This window comes from Taudactylus pleione, unplaced genomic scaffold (assembly GCF_031769625.1).
Source record: "Taudactylus pleione unplaced genomic scaffold, aTauple2 ptg000796l, whole genome shotgun sequence".
In the NCBI taxonomy this organism is placed as follows: Eukaryota; Metazoa; Chordata; class Amphibia; order Anura; family Myobatrachidae; genus Taudactylus; species Taudactylus pleione.
Window position 1 is genome coordinate 1364645 of NW_028285198.1, and position 18316 is coordinate 1382960.

An 18316-nucleotide genomic window follows, 5' to 3' on the forward strand; every position below is an offset into this window, starting at 1 on the left:
ATGGGTCTTGCTACAAAGGAGGCGTGCTGTCGATGGTGAGTGACAGCACGCCCCCTTTGGTGGGCGTGGCCGGCCAGATACTCCAGGGCTTGCGGCAATGAGACCTTACCACAAGGATCTCGTCGCAAGCCCGGTCGCGATGGTCTTGACCATCGCGACCATCTTTTTGGCCGCTCGCTATAGCGGTGGGTGGTCACCTACAGCTATGCGAGCGGCCAGAAGGCCGCTGTAAAAAAAGAGAAGGATGGCCCTGAATCAGAGCAAGCGCTGTGTCAGAGTGTCCAGCTCTGAATCAGGGCTACAATGCACTGGAAAAGTGTCACTATGCAGGAAAGATCGTTTGAAGATGGACCAAATCGTGTGCAGAGCTGCCGGGGAGGAGTATCAAGGGAAATCGTACACTATGTCGGATCGTGTGCAGATCGGTAAGTGTGTAGGCATCATTAAGCCCGACGGATGTAATACAGACGCAAGAAGGCAGAAAGCTGAAAATCCCGACTAAGGTAAATTCTAACCCTAACCTCTCCTCCTAATCCTCCCTTAGGGGTGCCTAAACCTAACCCCCCCCCCCACACACACCCTAAACCTAACCCTCTTGGGCGGTGCCTAATCCCTGAACATGGTCAATCTGTCGTTATCGTCAGGTTGTACAGCATGTTCAGGCGATAATTGATGTCGGAACGACCAGCAGGAGCGCGCATCGCTGGTCATGTCCGATATTATAGTGGACGATTGAACGATATAGTTCAATCGCTCATTAATATCGCCTAGCAGATGTGCCCCTTAAGACAGGAGAAGATAGGGGTCTGCAGATCACAAAAGATAAATTGAACGTAGTGTGTATGTTAATGGTGTCCATACTGATGAAATATGGATAGAAGGACTTTTCTGTCCTAATAGTTATAGCATAGGATCGTACGTGACAATTTCACTGTGAACCACCCACATACTTACAAGCAGGCAAATATATATATTCAGGGTGTGCAGTCTGAGGTCCATTTCCTATATAAAGTTTTTAAAAAGACCATTCATGAACGTTACAATCATCTGATGCCCAGAAATAAAAGAAAACACCCGATTCAAACATGGTTTATTTACCTTGGAAAGAAAAAGGACAAAAGTCAATTGATATAAAATACTTGTTACGAAACACAGAAACCTTCGTTAAATCTGCTGTCCTGTCATTACTCCCCGGCCTCACTAACCTCTCCAGACAGAGAATGTTTTTACAATGCAAATGTTTTCTAAACTGCAAGACATGCGGCCTCGTTGCATTACAGGAACCATTCTGTAGCAGACTTCTTGCAGAATTTGTCAAACTAATAATCCTGACGATGTTAAATATACTTTTAATAAAGGACCAGAGACCCCTAGAGGAACAGATGAACCTCATACGGAGGTCACATATCACCCATGCAGTCTTTATCTGTATTAGACAGGTTTATAATCTAGTTTAGACTCCAGTTTCTTTGAATCTGCGACTTTTCTGACGGCTTTCATGAAGTCTTCTTGGACAACGAAATCATGATCTGCCCGGATAGCGAACATGCCTGTAATAAAACCAGCAAACAAGCATGAAGACTACATAGTAAAAATAGGTTTAAAGTACTCGTCACTACCGCAGTGGAGCATGAAAAAACAGCCTATGTACAATGCAATCATGAATTAAATGCTCTTATTTTCTACAGCAATAAAACACTTCCATTATGTGGGGAGGGGGCCAATTAGCACTGAAGGGGATTTGCACTAGAATATTCTAACAGCACGGATACAGCGCCCGTGGTAATACTATACACTGTAATGTAGGCTTATTTATTCTCACAGCACGGATACAGCGCCCGTGGTAATACTATACACTGTAATGTAGGCTTATTTATTCTCACAGCACGTATACAGCGCCCGTGGTAATACTATACACTGTAATGTAGGCTTATTTATTCTCACAGCACGTATACAGCGCCCGTGGTAATACTATACACTGCAATGTAGCCTTATTTATTCTCACAGCACGTATACAGCGCCCGTGGTAATACTATACACTGCAATGTAGGCTTATTTATTCTCACAGCACCCGTGGTAATACTATACACTGTAATGTAGGCTTATTTATTCTCACAGCACAGATACAGCGCCCGTGGTAATACTATACACTGTAATGTAGGATTATTTATTCTCACAGCACCCGTGGTAATACTATACACTGTAATGTAGGCTTATTTATTCTCACAGCACAGATACAGCGCCCGTGGTAATACTATACACTGAAATGTAGCCTTATTTATTCTCACAGCACGTATACAGCGCCCGTGGTAATACTATACACTGTAATGTAGGCTTATTTATTCTCACAGCACAGATACAGCGCCCGTGGTAATACTATACACTGTAATGTAGGCTTATTTATTCTCACAGCACGTATACAGAGCCCGTGGTAATACTATACACTGTAATGTAGGCTTATTTATTCTCACAGCACGTATACAGCGCCCGTGGTAATACTATACACTGCAATGTAGCCTTATTTATTCTCACAGCAAGTATACAGCGCCCGTGGTAATACTATACACTGTAATGTAGGCTTATTTATTCTCACAGCACGGATACAGCGCCCGTGGTAATACTATACACTGTAATGTAGGCTTATTTATTCTCACAGCACGGATACAGCGCCCGTGGTAATACTATACACTGTAATGTAGGCTTATTTATTCTCACAGCACAGATACAGCGCCCGTGGTAATACTATACACTGCAATGTAGGCTTATTTATTCTCACAGCACAGATACAGCGCCCGTGGTAATACTATACACTGTAATGTAGGCTTATTTATTCTCACAGCACGTATACAGCGCCCGTGGTAATACTATACACTGTAATGTAGGCTTATTTATTCTCACAGCACGTATACAGAGCCCGTGGTAATACTATACACTGAAATGTAGGCTTATTTATTCTCACAGCACCCGTGGTAATACTATACACTGTAATGTAGGCTTATTTATTCTCACAGCACGTATACAGAGCCCGTGGTAATACTATACACTGCAATGTAGGCTTATTTATTCTCACAGCACCCGTGGTAATACTATACACTGTAATGTAGGCTTATTTATTCTCACAGCACGTATACAGAGCCCGTGGTAATACTATACACTGTAATGTAGGCTTATTTATTCTCACAGCACGGATACAGCGCCCGTGGTAATACTATACACTGCAATGTAGGCTTATTTATTCTCACAGCACGTATACAGCGCCCGTGGTAATACTATACACTGTAATGTAGGCTTATTTATTCTCACAGCACGGATACAGCGCCCGTGGTAATACTATACACTGTAATGTAGGCTTATTTATTCTCACAGCACCCGTGGTAATACTATACACTGTAATGTAGGCTTATTTATTCTCACAGCACGTATACAGCGCCCGTGGTAATACTATACACTGTAATGTAGGCTTATTTATTCTCACAGCACGTATACAGCGCCCGTGGTAATACTATACACTGTAATGTAGGCTTATTTATTCTCACAGCACGTATACAGCGCCCGTGGTAATACTATACACTGCAATGTAGGCTTATTTATTCTCACAGCACGGATACAGCGCCCGTGGTAATACTATACACTGTAATGTAGGCTTATTTATTCTCACAGCACGGATACAGCGCCCGTGGTAATACTATACACTGTAATGTAGGCTTCTTTATTCTCACAGCACGTATACAGTGCCCGTGGTAATACTATACACTGTAATGTAGGCTTATTTATTCTCACAGCACAGATACAGCGCCCGTGGTAATACTATACACTGCAATGTAGGCTTATTTATTCTCACAGCACAGATACAGCGCCCGTGGTAATACTATACACTGTAATGTAGGATTATTTATTCTCACAGCACCCGTGGTAATACTATACACTGTAATGTAGGCTTATTTATTCTCACAGCACGTATACAGCGCCCGTGGTAATACTATACACTGCAATGTAGCCTTATTTATTCTCACAGCACGTATACAGCGCCCGTGGTAATACTATACACTGTAATGTAGGCTTATTTATTCTCACAGCACGGATACAGCGCCCGTGGTAATACTATACACTGTAATGTAGGCTTATTTATTCTCACAGCACAGATACAGCGCCCGTGGTAATACTATACACTGCAATGTAGGCTTATTTATTCTCACAGCACGTATACAGCGCCCGTGGTAATACTATACACTGTAATGTAGGCTTATTTATTCTCACAGCACGTATACAGAGCCCGTGGTAATACTATACACTGCAATGTAGGCTTATTTATTCTCACAGCACCCGTGGTAATACTATACACTGTAATGTAGGCTTATTTATTCTCACAGCACGGATACAGCGCCCGTGGTAATACTATACACTGTAATGTAGGCTTATTTATTCTCACAGCACGGATACAGCGCCCGTGGTAATACTATACACTGCAATGTAGGCTTATTTATTCTCACAGCACCCGTGGTAATACTATACACTGTAATGTAGGCTTATTTATTCTCACAGCACGTATACAGAGCCCGTGGTAATACTATACACTGTAATGTAGGCTTATTTATTCTCACAGCACGGATACAGCGCCCGTGGTAATACTATACACTGCAATGTAGGCTTATTTATTCTCACAGCACGTATACAGAGCCCGTGGTAATACTATACACTGCAATGTAGCCTTATTTATTCTCACAGCACCCGTGGTAATACTATACACTGTAATGTAGGCTTATTTATTCTCACAGCACGTATACAGAGCCCGTGGTAATACTATACACTGTAATGTAGGCTTATTTATTCTCACAGCACGGATACAGCGCCCGTGGTAATACTATACACTGTAATGTAGGCTTATTTATTCTCACAGCACGTATACAGAGCCCGTGGTAATACTATACACTGTAATGTAGGCTTATTTATTCTCACAGCACGGATACAGCGCCCGTGGTAATACTATACACTGCAATGTAGGCTTATTTATTCTCACAGCACGTATACAGCGCCCGTGGTAATACTATACACTGCAATGTAGGCTTATTTATTCTCACAGCACGGATACAGCGCCCGTGGTAATACTATACACTGTAATGTAGGCTTATTTATTCTCACAGCACGGATACAGCGCCCGTGGTAATACTATACACTGTAATGTAGGCTTATTTATTCTCACAGCACCCGTGGTAATACTATACACTGTAATGTAGGCTTATTTATTCTCACAGCACGTATACAGCGCCCGTGGTAATACTATACACTGCAATGTAGCCTTATTTATTCTCACAGCACGGATACAGTGCCCGTGGTAATACTATACACTGTAATGTAGGCTTATTTATTCTCACAGCACAGATACAGCGCCCGTGGTAATACTATACACTGTAATGTAGGCTTATTTATTCTCACAGCACAGATACAGCGCCCGTGGTAATACTATACACTGTAATGTAGGCTTATTTATTCTCACAGCACGGATACAGCGCCCGTGGTAATACTATACACTGTAATGTAGGCTTATTTATTCTCACAGCACAGATACAGCGCCCGTGGTAATACTATACACTGTAATGTAGGCTTATTTATTCTCACAGCACAGATACAGCGCCCGTGGTAATACTATACACTGTAATGTAGGCTTATTTATTCTCACAGCACAGATACAGCGCCCGTGGTAATACTATACACTGTAATGTAGGCTTATTTATTCTCACAGCACGGATACAGCACCCGTGGTAATACTATACACTGTAATGTAGGCTTATTTATTCTCACAGCACGGATACAGCACCCGTGGTAATACTATACACTGTAATGTAGGCTTATTTATTCTCACAGCACGTATACAGCGCCCGAGATAATACTATACACTGTAATGTAGCCTTATTTATTCTCACAGCATGGATACAGCGCCCGTGGTAATACTATACACTGCAATGTAGCCTTATTTATTCTCACAGCACAGATACAGCGCCCGTGGTAATACTATACACTGCAATGTAGGCTTATTTATTCTCACAGCACGTATACAGCGCCCGGCTTATTTATTCTCACAGCACGTATACAGCGCCCGTGGTAATACTATACACTGCAATGTAGGCTTATTTATTCTCACAGCACAGATACAGCGCCCGTGGTAATACTATACACTGCAATGTAGGCTTATTTATTCTCACAGCACGTGTACAGCGCCCGTGGTAATACTATACACTAATGTAGGCTTATTTATTCTCACAGCACAGATACAGCGCCCGTGGTAATACTATACACTGTAATGTAGCCTTATTTATTCTCACAGCACAGATACAGCGCCCGTGGTAATACTATACACTGTAATGTAAGCTTATTTATTCTCACAGCACGGATACAGCGCCCGTGGTAATACTATACACTGCAATGTAGGCTTATTTATTCTCACAGCACGTATACAGAGCCCGTGGTAATACTATACACTAATGTAGGCTTATTTATTCTCACAGCACAGATACAGCGCCCGTGGTAATACTATACACTGTAATGTAGCCTTATTTATTCTCACAGCACGGATACAGCGCCCGTGGTAATACTATACACTGTAATGTAGCCTTATTTATTCTCACAGCACGTATACAGAGCCCGTGGTAATACTATACACTAATGTAGGCTTATTTATTCTCACAGCACGTATACAGCGCCCGTGGTAATACTATACACTGTAATGTAGGCTTATTTATTCTCACAGCACAGATACAGCGCCCGTGGTAATACTATACACTGTAATGTAGGATTATTTATTCTCACAGCACCCGTGGTAATACTATACACTGTAATGTAGGCTTATTTATTCTCACAGCACGTATACAGCGCCCGTGGTAATACTATACACTGCAATGTAGCCTTATTTATTCTCACAGCACGTATACAGCGCCCGTGGTAATACTATACACTGTAATGTAGGCTTATTTATTCTCACAGCACGGATACAGCGCCCGTGGTAATACTATACACTAATGTAGGCTTATTTATTCTCACAGCACGGATACAGCGCCCGTGGTAATACTATACACTGTAATGTAGGCTTATTTATTCTCACAACACGGATACAGCGCCCGTGGTAATACTATACACTGCAATGTAGGCTTATTTATTCTCACAGCACGGATACAGCGCCCGTGGTAATACTATACACTGCAATGTAGGCTTATTTATTCTCACAGCACGGATACAGCGCCCGTGGTAATACTATACACTGCAATGTAGGCTTATTTATTCTCACAGCACGGATACAGCGCCCGTGGTAATACTATACACTGCAATGTAGGCTTATTTATTCTCACAGCACGTATACAGCGCCCGTGGTAATACTATACACTGTAATGTAGGCTTATTTATTCTCACAGCACGGATACAGCGCCCGTGGTAATACTATACACTGTAATGTAGGCTTATTTATTCTCACAGCACGTATACAGCGCCCGTGGTAATACTATACACTGTAATGTAGGCTTATTTATTCTCACAGCACGTATACAGCGCCCGTGGTAATACTATACACTGCAATGTAGGCTTATTTATTCTCACAGCACGTATACAGCGCCCGTGGTAATACTATACACTGCAATGTAGGCTTATTTATTCTCACAGCACGGATACAGCGCCCGTGGTAATACTATACACTGCAATGTAGGCTTATTTATTCTCACAGCACGGATACAGCGCCCGTGGTAATACTATACACTGTAATGTAGGCTTATTTATTCTCACAGCACAGATACAGCGCCCGTGGTAATACTATACACTGTAATGTAGGCTTATTTATTCTCACAGCACGGATACAGCGCCCGTGGTAATACTATACACTGTAATGTAGGCTTATTTATTCTCACAGCACGTATACAGCGCCCGTGGTAATACTATACACTGCAATGTAGCCTTATTTATTCTCACAGCACAGATACAGCGCCCGTGGTAATACTATACACTGTAATGTAGGCTTATTTATTCTCACAGCACGGATACAGCGCCCGTGGTAATACTATACACTGCAATGTAGGCTTATTTATTCTCACAGCACGGATACAGCGCCCGTGGTAATACTATACACTGCAATGTAGGCCTATTTATTCTCACAGCACGGATACAGCGCCCGTGGTAATACTATACACTGCAATGTAGGCTTATTTATTCTCACAGCACGGATACAGCGCCCGTGGTAATACTATACACTGTAATGTAGGCTTATTTATTCTCACAGCACGTATACAGCGCCCGTGGTAATACTATACACTGTAATGTAGGCTTATTTATTCTCACAGCACGTATACAGCGCCCGTGGTAATACTATACACTGTAATGTAGGCTTATTTATTCTCACAGCACGTATACAGCGCCCGTGGTAATACTATACACTGCAATGTAGCCTTATTTATTCACACAGCACGGATACAGCGCCCGTGGTAATACTATACACTGTAATGTAGGCTTATTTATTCTCACAGCACGTATACAGCGCCCGTGGTAATACTATACACTGTAATGTAGGCTTATTTATTCTCACAGCACGTATACAGCGCCCGTGGTAATACTATACACTGTAATGTAGGCTTATTTATTCTCACAGCACGTATACAGCGCCCGTGGTAATACTATACACTGCAATGTAGGCTTATTTATTCTCACAGCACGTATACAGCGCCCGTGGTAATACTATACACTGTAATGTAGGCTTATTTATTCTCACAGCACGGATACAGCGCCCGTGGTAATACTATACACTGTAATGTAGGCTTATTTATTCTCACAGCACGGATACAGCGCCCGTGGTAATACTATACACTGTAATGTAGGCTTATTTATTCTCACAGCACGGATACAGCGCCCGTGGTAATACTATACACTGCAATGTAGGCTTATTTATTCTCACAGCACGTATACAGCGCCCGTGGTAATACTATACACTGTAATGTAGGCTTATTTATTCTCACAGCACGTATACAGCGTCCGTGGTAATACTATACACTGTAATGTAGGCTTATTTATTCTCACAGCACGTATACAGCGCCCGTGGTAATACTATACACTGCAATGTAGCCTTATTTATTCTCACAGCACGGATACAGCGCCCGTGGTAATACTATACACTGTAATGTAGGCTTATTTATTCTCACAGCACGTATACAGCGCCCGTGGTAATACTATACACTGTAATGTAGGCTTATTTATTCTCACAGCACGTATACAGCGCCCGTGGTAATACTATACACTGCAATGTAGGCTTATTTATTCTCACAGCACGTATACAGCGCCCGTGGTAATACTATACACTGCAATGTAGGCTTATTTATTCTCACAGCACGGATACAGCGCCCGTGGTAATACTATACACTGTAATGTAGGCTTATTTATTCTCACAGCACGTATACAGCGCCCGTGGTAATACTATACACTGTAATGTAGGCTTATTTATTCTCACAGCACGTATACAGCGCCCGTGGTAATACTATACACTGCAATGTAGGCTTATTTATTCTCACAGCACAGATACAGCGCCCGTGGTAATACTATACACTAATGTAGGCTTATTTATTCTCACAGCACGGATACAGCGCCCGTGGTAATACTATACACTGTAATGTAGGCTTATTTATTCTCACAGCACGTATACAGCGCCCGTGGTAATACTATACACTGCAATGTAGCCTTATTTATTCACACAGCACGGATACAGCGCCCGTGGTAATACTATACACTGTAATGTAGGCTTATTTATTCTCACAGCACGGATACAGCGCCCGTGGTAATACTATACACTGTAATGTAGGCTTATTTATTCTCACAGCACAGATACAGCGCCCGTGGTAATACTATACACTGCAATGTAGGCTTATTTATTCTCACAGCACGTATACAGCGCCCGTGGTAATACTATACACTGTAATGTAGGCTTATTTATTCTCACAGCACGTATACAGAGCCCGTGGTAATACTATACACTGCAATGTAGGCTTATTTATTCTCACAGCACCCGTGGTAATACTATACACTGTAATGTAGGCTTATTTATTCTCACAGCACGGATACAGCGCCCGTGGTAATACTATACACTGTAATGTAGGCTTATTTATTCTCACAGCACGGATACAGCGCCCGTGGTAATACTATACACTGCAATGTAGGCTTATTTATTCTCACAGCACCCGTGGTAATACTATACACTGTAATGTAGGCTTATTTATTCTCACAGCACGTATACAGAGCCCGTGGTAATACTATACACTGTAATGTAGGCTTATTTATTCTCACAGCACGGATACAGCGCCCGTGGTAATACTATACACTGCAATGTAGGCTTATTTATTCTCACAGCACGTATACAGAGCCCGTGGTAATACTATACACTGCAATGTAGCCTTATTTATTCTCACAGCACCCGTGGTAATACTATACACTGTAATGTAGGCTTATTTATTCTCACAGCACGTATACAGAGCCCGTGGTAATACTATACACTGTAATGTAGGCTTATTTATTCTCACAGCACGGATACAGCGCCCGTGGTAATACTATACACTGTAATGTAGGCTTATTTATTCTCACAGCACGTATACAGAGCCCGTGGTAATACTATACACTGTAATGTAGGCTTATTTATTCTCACAGCACGGATACAGCGCCCGTGGTAATACTATACACTGCAATGTAGGCTTATTTATTCTCACAGCACGTATACAGCGCCCGTGGTAATACTATACACTGCAATGTAGGCTTATTTATTCTCACAGCACGGATACAGCGCCCGTGGTAATACTATACACTGTAATGTAGGCTTATTTATTCTCACAGCACGGATACAGCGCCCGTGGTAATACTATACACTGTAATGTAGGCTTATTTATTCTCACAGCACCCGTGGTAATACTATACACTGTAATGTAGGCTTATTTATTCTCACAGCACGTATACAGCGCCCGTGGTAATACTATACACTGCAATGTAGCCTTATTTATTCTCACAGCACGGATACAGTGCCCGTGGTAATACTATACACTGTAATGTAGGCTTATTTATTCTCACAGCACAGATACAGCGCCCGTGGTAATACTATACACTGTAATGTAGGCTTATTTATTCTCACAGCACAGATACAGCGCCCGTGGTAATACTATACACTGTAATGTAGGCTTATTTATTCTCACAGCACGGATACAGCGCCCGTGGTAATACTATACACTGTAATGTAGGCTTATTTATTCTCACAGCACAGATACAGCGCCCGTGGTAATACTATACACTGTAATGTAGGCTTATTTATTCTCACAGCACAGATACAGCGCCCGTGGTAATACTATACACTGTAATGTAGGCTTATTTATTCTCACAGCACAGATACAGCGCCCGTGGTAATACTATACACTGTAATGTAGGCTTATTTATTCTCACAGCACGGATACAGCACCCGTGGTAATACTATACACTGTAATGTAGGCTTATTTATTCTCACAGCACGGATACAGCACCCGTGGTAATACTATACACTGTAATGTAGGCTTATTTATTCTCACAGCACGTATACAGCGCCCGAGATAATACTATACACTGTAATGTAGCCTTATTTATTCTCACAGCATGGATACAGCGCCCGTGGTAATACTATACACTGCAATGTAGCCTTATTTATTCTCACAGCACAGATACAGCGCCCGTGGTAATACTATACACTGCAATGTAGGCTTATTTATTCTCACAGCACGTATACAGCGCCCGGCTTATTTATTCTCACAGCACGTATACAGCGCCCGTGGTAATACTATACACTGCAATGTAGGCTTATTTATTCTCACAGCACAGATACAGCGCCCGTGGTAATACTATACACTGCAATGTAGGCTTATTTATTCTCACAGCACGTGTACAGCGCCCGTGGTAATACTATACACTAATGTAGGCTTATTTATTCTCACAGCACAGATACAGCGCCCGTGGTAATACTATACACTGTAATGTAGCCTTATTTATTCTCACAGCACAGATACAGCGCCCGTGGTAATACTATACACTGTAATGTAAGCTTATTTATTCTCACAGCACGGATACAGCGCCCGTGGTAATACTATACACTGCAATGTAGGCTTATTTATTCTCACAGCACGTATACAGAGCCCGTGGTAATACTATACACTAATGTAGGCTTATTTATTCTCACAGCACAGATACAGCGCCCGTGGTAATACTATACACTGTAATGTAGCCTTATTTATTCTCACAGCACGGATACAGCGCCCGTGGTAATACTATACACTGTAATGTAGCCTTATTTATTCTCACAGCACGTATACAGAGCCCGTGGTAATACTATACACTAATGTAGGCTTATTTATTCTCACAGCACGTATACAGCGCCCGTGGTAATACTATACACTGCAATGTAGGCTTATTTATTCTCACAGCACGTATACAGCGCCCGTGGTAATACTATACACTGCAATGTAGCCTTATTTATTCTCACAGCACAGATACAGCGCCCGTGGTAATACTATACACTGTAATGTAGGCTTATTTATTCTCACAGCACAGATACAGCGCCCGTGGTAATACTATACACTGTAATGTAGGATTATTTATTCTCACAGCACCCGTGGTAATACTATACACTGTAATGTAGGCTTATTTATTCTCACAGCACGTATACAGCGCCCGTGGTAATACTATACACTGCAATGTAGCCTTATTTATTCTCACAGCACGTATACAGCGCCCGTGGTAATACTATACACTGTAATGTAGGCTTATTTATTCTCACAGCACGGATACAGCGCCCGTGGTAATACTATACACTGTAATGTAGGCTTATTTATTCTCACAGCACGGATACAGCGCCCGTGGTAATACTATACACTAATGTAGGCTTATTTATTCTCACAGCACGTATACAGCGCCCGTGGTAATACTATACACTGCAATGTAGGCTTATTTATTCTCACAGCACGGATACAGCGCCCGTGGTAATACTATACACTGCAATGTAGGCTTATTTATTCTCACAGCACGGATACAGCGCCCGTGGTAATACTATACACTGCAATGTAGGCTTATTTATTCTCACAGCACGGATACAGCGCCCGTGGTAATACTATACACTGCAATGTAGGCTTATTTATTCTCACAGCACGTATACAGCGCCCGTGGTAATACTATACACTGTAATGTAGGCTTATTTATTCTCACAGCACGGATACAGCGCCCGTGGTAATACTATACACTGTAATGTAGGCTTATTTATTCTCACAGCACGGATACAGCGCCCGTGGTAATACTATACACTGTAATGTAGGCTTATTTATTCTCACAGCACGTATACAGCGCCCGTGGTAATACTATACACTGCAATGTAGGCTTATTTATTCTCACAGCACGTATACAGCGCCCGTGGTAATACTATACACTGCAATGTAGGCTTATTTATTCTCACAGCACGGATACAGCGCCCGTGGTAATACTATACACTGCAATGTAGGCTTATTTATTCTCACAGCACGGATACAGCGCCCGTGGTAATACTATACACTGTAATGTAGGCTTATTTATTCTCACAGCACAGATACAGCGCCCGTGGTAATACTATACACTGTAATGTAGGCTTATTTATTCTCACAGCACGGATACAGCGCCCGTGGTAATACTATACACTGTAATGTAGGCTTATTTATTCTCACAGCACGTATACAGCGCCCGTGGTAATACTATACACTGCAATGTAGCCTTATTTATTCTCACAGCACAGATACAGCGCCCGTGGTAATACTATACACTGCAATGTAGCCTTATTTATTCTCACAGCACAGATACAGCGCCCGTGGTAATACTATACACTGTAATGTAGGCTTATTTATTCTCACAGCACGGATACAGCGCCCGTGGTAATACTATACACTGCAATGTAGGCTTATTTATTCTCACAGCACGGATACAGCGCCCGTGGTAATACTATACACTGCAATGTAGGCCTATTTATTCTCACAGCACGGATACAGCGCCCGTGGTAATACTATACACTGCAATGTAGGCTTATTTATTCTCACAGCACGGATACAGCGCCCGTGGTAATACTATACACTGTAATGTAGGCTTATTTATTCTCACAGCACGTATACAGCGTCCGTGGTAATACTATACACTGTAATGTAGGCTTATTTATTCTCACAGCACGTATACAGCGCCCGTGGTAATACTATACACTGTAATGTAGGCTTATTTATTCTCACAGCACGTATACAGCGCCCGTGGTAATACTATACACTGCAATGTAGCCTTATTTATTCACACAGCACGGATACAGCGCCCGTGGTAATACTATACACTGTAATGTAGGCTTATTTATTCTCACAGCACGTATACAGCGCCCGTGGTAATACTATACACTGTAATGTAGGCTTATTTATTCTCACAGCACGTATACAGCGCCCGTGGTAATACTATACACTGTAATGTAGGCTTATTTATTCTCACAGCACGTATACAGCGCCCGTGGTAATACTATACACTGCAATGTAGGCTTATTTATTCTCACAGCACGTATACAGCGCCCGTGGTAATACTATACACTGTAATGTAGGCTTATTTATTCTCACAGCACGGATACAGCGCCCGTGGTAATACTATACACTGTAATGTAGGCTTATTTATTCTCACAGCACGTATACAGCGCCCGTGGTAATACTATACACTGTAATGTAGGCTTATTTATTCTCACAGCACGGATACAGCGCCCGTGGTAATACTATACACTGCAATGTAGGCTTATTTATTCTCACAGCACGTATACAGCGCCCGTGGTAATACTATACACTGTAATGTAGGCTTATTTATTCTCACAGCACGTATACAGCGTCCGTGGTAATACTATACACTGTAATGTAGGCTTATTTATTCTCACAGCACGTATACAGCGCCCGTGGTAATACTATACACTGCAATGTAGCCTTATTTATTCTCACAGCACGGATACAGCGCCCGTGGTAATACTATACACTGTAATGTAGGCTTATTTATTCTCACAGCACGTATACAGCGCCCGTGGTAATACTATACACTGTAATGTAGGCTTATTTATTCTCACAGCACGTATACAGCGCCCGTGGTAATACTATACACTGCAATGTAGGCTTATTTATTCTCACAGCACGTATACAGCGCCCGTGGTAATACTATACACTGCAATGTAGGCTTATTTATTCTCACAGCACGGATACAGCGCCCGTGGTAATACTATACACTGTAATGTAGGCTTATTTATTCTCACAGCACGTATACAGCGCCCGTGGTAATACTATACACTGTAATGTAGGCTTATTTATTCTCACAGCACGTATACAGCGCCCGTGGTAATACTATACACTGCAATGTAGGCTTATTTATTCTCACAGCACAGATACAGCGCCCGTGGTAATACTATACACTAATGTAGGCTTATTTATTCTCACAGCACGGATACAGCGCCCGTGGTAATACTATACACTGTAATGTAGGCTTATTTATTCTCACAGCACGTATACAGCGCCCGTGGTAATACTATACACTGCAATGTAGCCTTATTTATTCACACAGCACGGATACAGCGCCCGTGGTAATACTATACACTGTAATGTAGGCTTATTTATTCTCACAGCACGTATACAGCGCCCGTGGTAATACTATACACTGTAATGTAGGCTTATTTATTCTCACAGCACGTATACAGCGCCCGTGGTAATACTATACACTGTAATGTAGGCTTATTTATTCTCACAGCACGTATACAGCGCCCGTGGTAATACTATACACTGCAATGTAGGCTTATTTATTCTCACAGCACGTATACAGCGCCCGTGGTAATACTATACACTGTAATGTAGGCTTATTTATTCTCACAGCACGGATACAGCGCCCGTGGTAATACTATACACTGTAATGTAGGCTTATTTATTCTCACAGCACGTATACAGCGCCCGTGGTAATACTATACACTGTAATGTAGGCTTATTTATTCTCACAGCACGGATACAGCGCCCGTGGTAATACTATACACTGCAATGTAGGCTTATTTATTCTCACAGCACGTATACAGCGCCCGTGGTAATACTATACACTGTAATGTAGGCTTATTTATTCTCACAGCACGTATACAGCGTCCGTGGTAATACTATACACTGTAATGTAGGCTTATTTATTCTCACAGCACGTATACAGCGCCCGTGGTAATACTATACACTGCAATGTAGCCTTATTTATTCTCACAGCACGGATACAGCGCCCGTGGTAATACTATACACTGTAATGTAGGCTTATTACAAACTACCCCTTACCGGCTTCAGTGCAGACATTTCTCAGATCTGCTCCATTGAACCCATCTGAAAGCTTCACGATGGCTTCATAATCTAAAATAAGAGCAGTGTGAGAATGACAATAGATTATCTCAACACACTATAAAAGGAGTCTATGCCAGAGTTAAAGGGGTTACTTAGAGGTTTATAGAGGTCACTGGCCATTGTCCGGTTTGAGCTGGAATCAGGATAGAAGATAGAAAATGTAAAGGTTGACAGTCAATAGGTCAACATGCAATAGGTCGACATGGACAAAAAAAGGCAGACGTTCAAATGGTTCTTTGTTTTTTCCCCCACATTTTTAAGGTTAGACTGCCGGAGGGAATGGCAAGGGTTCAGCACCAGGGGGAGGGTTAAGGTTAAAAGTAAAAAAAAAAAAAAAAAGCCCTGACCATTTGAACTTGCCGACCTTTTGTCAGTCAACCTATTGACTGTTGGGGTCTGAATGACTGAATTAGCAGCGGTGGCTCCTTCCTTTAAGATTAGATATGAGCTGCCAATGCATGAAATGCTTCATGATGATGTCACTAAGACTTATATCAAATTTCTGCTGCCGCCAGTATGTCCATTAATTTTCACGCATGTGCAGTCGCACTAAAATAACATCTATGGTTGGTATAGTCTGCAGCCGCTAGGAGCACTGTACGCCCGGCAGTTTGCAGTGTTGGCCACTTGCTAGGAGCTCTTACGGCAGGACTGGCAGTCCTAGGGGGAGGAGTTTTCTGCCAGTCTGTAGGATATTAGCATTAAGAGCTACCAATAGGAAGAAGCCACTACTTGAACACTCCTCTTTAGGGGCCGGTCTGTCTGCAGTGTCCAGTATCATCTCCTACACAAGATCCAGTCAATATCCCGGGCACATGGGATGTATGCACTTAGAATCCCGGAACCGAAATCCCGACGTCGCCATACCAAAAGTAGGTAGCGGAGTTAGGGGGAAAATTAAGTTTAGGCACCGAGGGGGGGGTTATGGGTTTAGACACCGGGGAGGGAGGGTTAGAGGTAGGAGAAGGGTAAGGATACCTACAGACAGGTGTCGGTGTCATAACCCTGTCGGGATGCCAGTGTCAGGATTTTGACTGCCAGGATCCCCAGGCGCTGGCATCCCGTACCCAGCTCTTACACTGCCAGTGCCACCAAGTAGTGAATAGTGATGGGACCGGGGCTCACTGGGTGTGGTGAGCAGTAGCAGATATTACTGAGGGGGCTGCCGCTCTGCAGCTCTAATGGTGGGTACACACTACACGATATGCTCCCTGAGCGATATCGTGTAGTGTTGTCCCTGGCAGGCTGTGCTCAATGTCGTTCATGACATTGAGCACAGCCGCTGAACGATATCATTAACGATATCGTTCAGCGCCGGGCTCTCTCCCCCATTCCCTGACATGCAGCAACCTGACGAGATAGTCAGGTTGGCCTGCATGCCAGCCCGATGAACGATAATGACGAACGACCCGCGGGAACGCGCGTCGTTATCGTTCATCTTTTTGGGGTTAAAAATGGACGATAAAGTGGACGACTGAATGATATCGTTATCGTTCAGTCGTCCACTGTATCGCCCAGTGTGTACGCACCTTTAGATTAGATCCTCCACTGGTTGTTAGGGGTTCGTCTTCAGAAGAGGCCACAAGTAATGTATGAGATGTAATGGTGCATACACACGGTCAGATTTGTTGTCAGATATGAACGATAACGATTTTAAAAATCGTTCAATTGTTCATATCTGAAAGAAAATCTGACGTGTGGGCCTGCAACGATAAACGATGTGCGTTCCCACTTGTCAAATAACGATATCTGACATTGTCTGTGTTTGCAGTCAGATTTTGATGATTTCATTCATTTTAATACTGTCTGAAATCGTTCAAATCTTTGGTATAATCTTTCGATCGTTCATCTGACAGATCTGACCGTGTGTTTCACCATTAGAGATCTCTCTGACAGGCTCAGACTTATTT

General features: G+C 42.5%; 1 protein-coding gene across 1 annotated transcript in view; it reads right to left on the reverse strand.

The window, feature by feature from the left end:
- Positions 1-1073: 1073 nt before the first annotated feature.
- Positions 1074-18316, reverse strand: part of PSMC6 (proteasome 26S subunit, ATPase 6) — a 29556-nt gene continuing 12313 nt past the window's right edge. Inside the window, exons 13-14 of the mRNA XM_088457953.1 lie at positions 16344-16415; positions 1074-1550 (exon numbers count right to left, since the gene is read on the reverse strand). Of these exons, the coding sequence (XP_088314079.1) occupies positions 1432-1550; positions 16344-16415 (191 nt within the window). The 3' untranslated portion in view covers positions 1074-1431. The remainder of the gene's footprint in view (positions 1551-16343; positions 16416-18316) is intronic.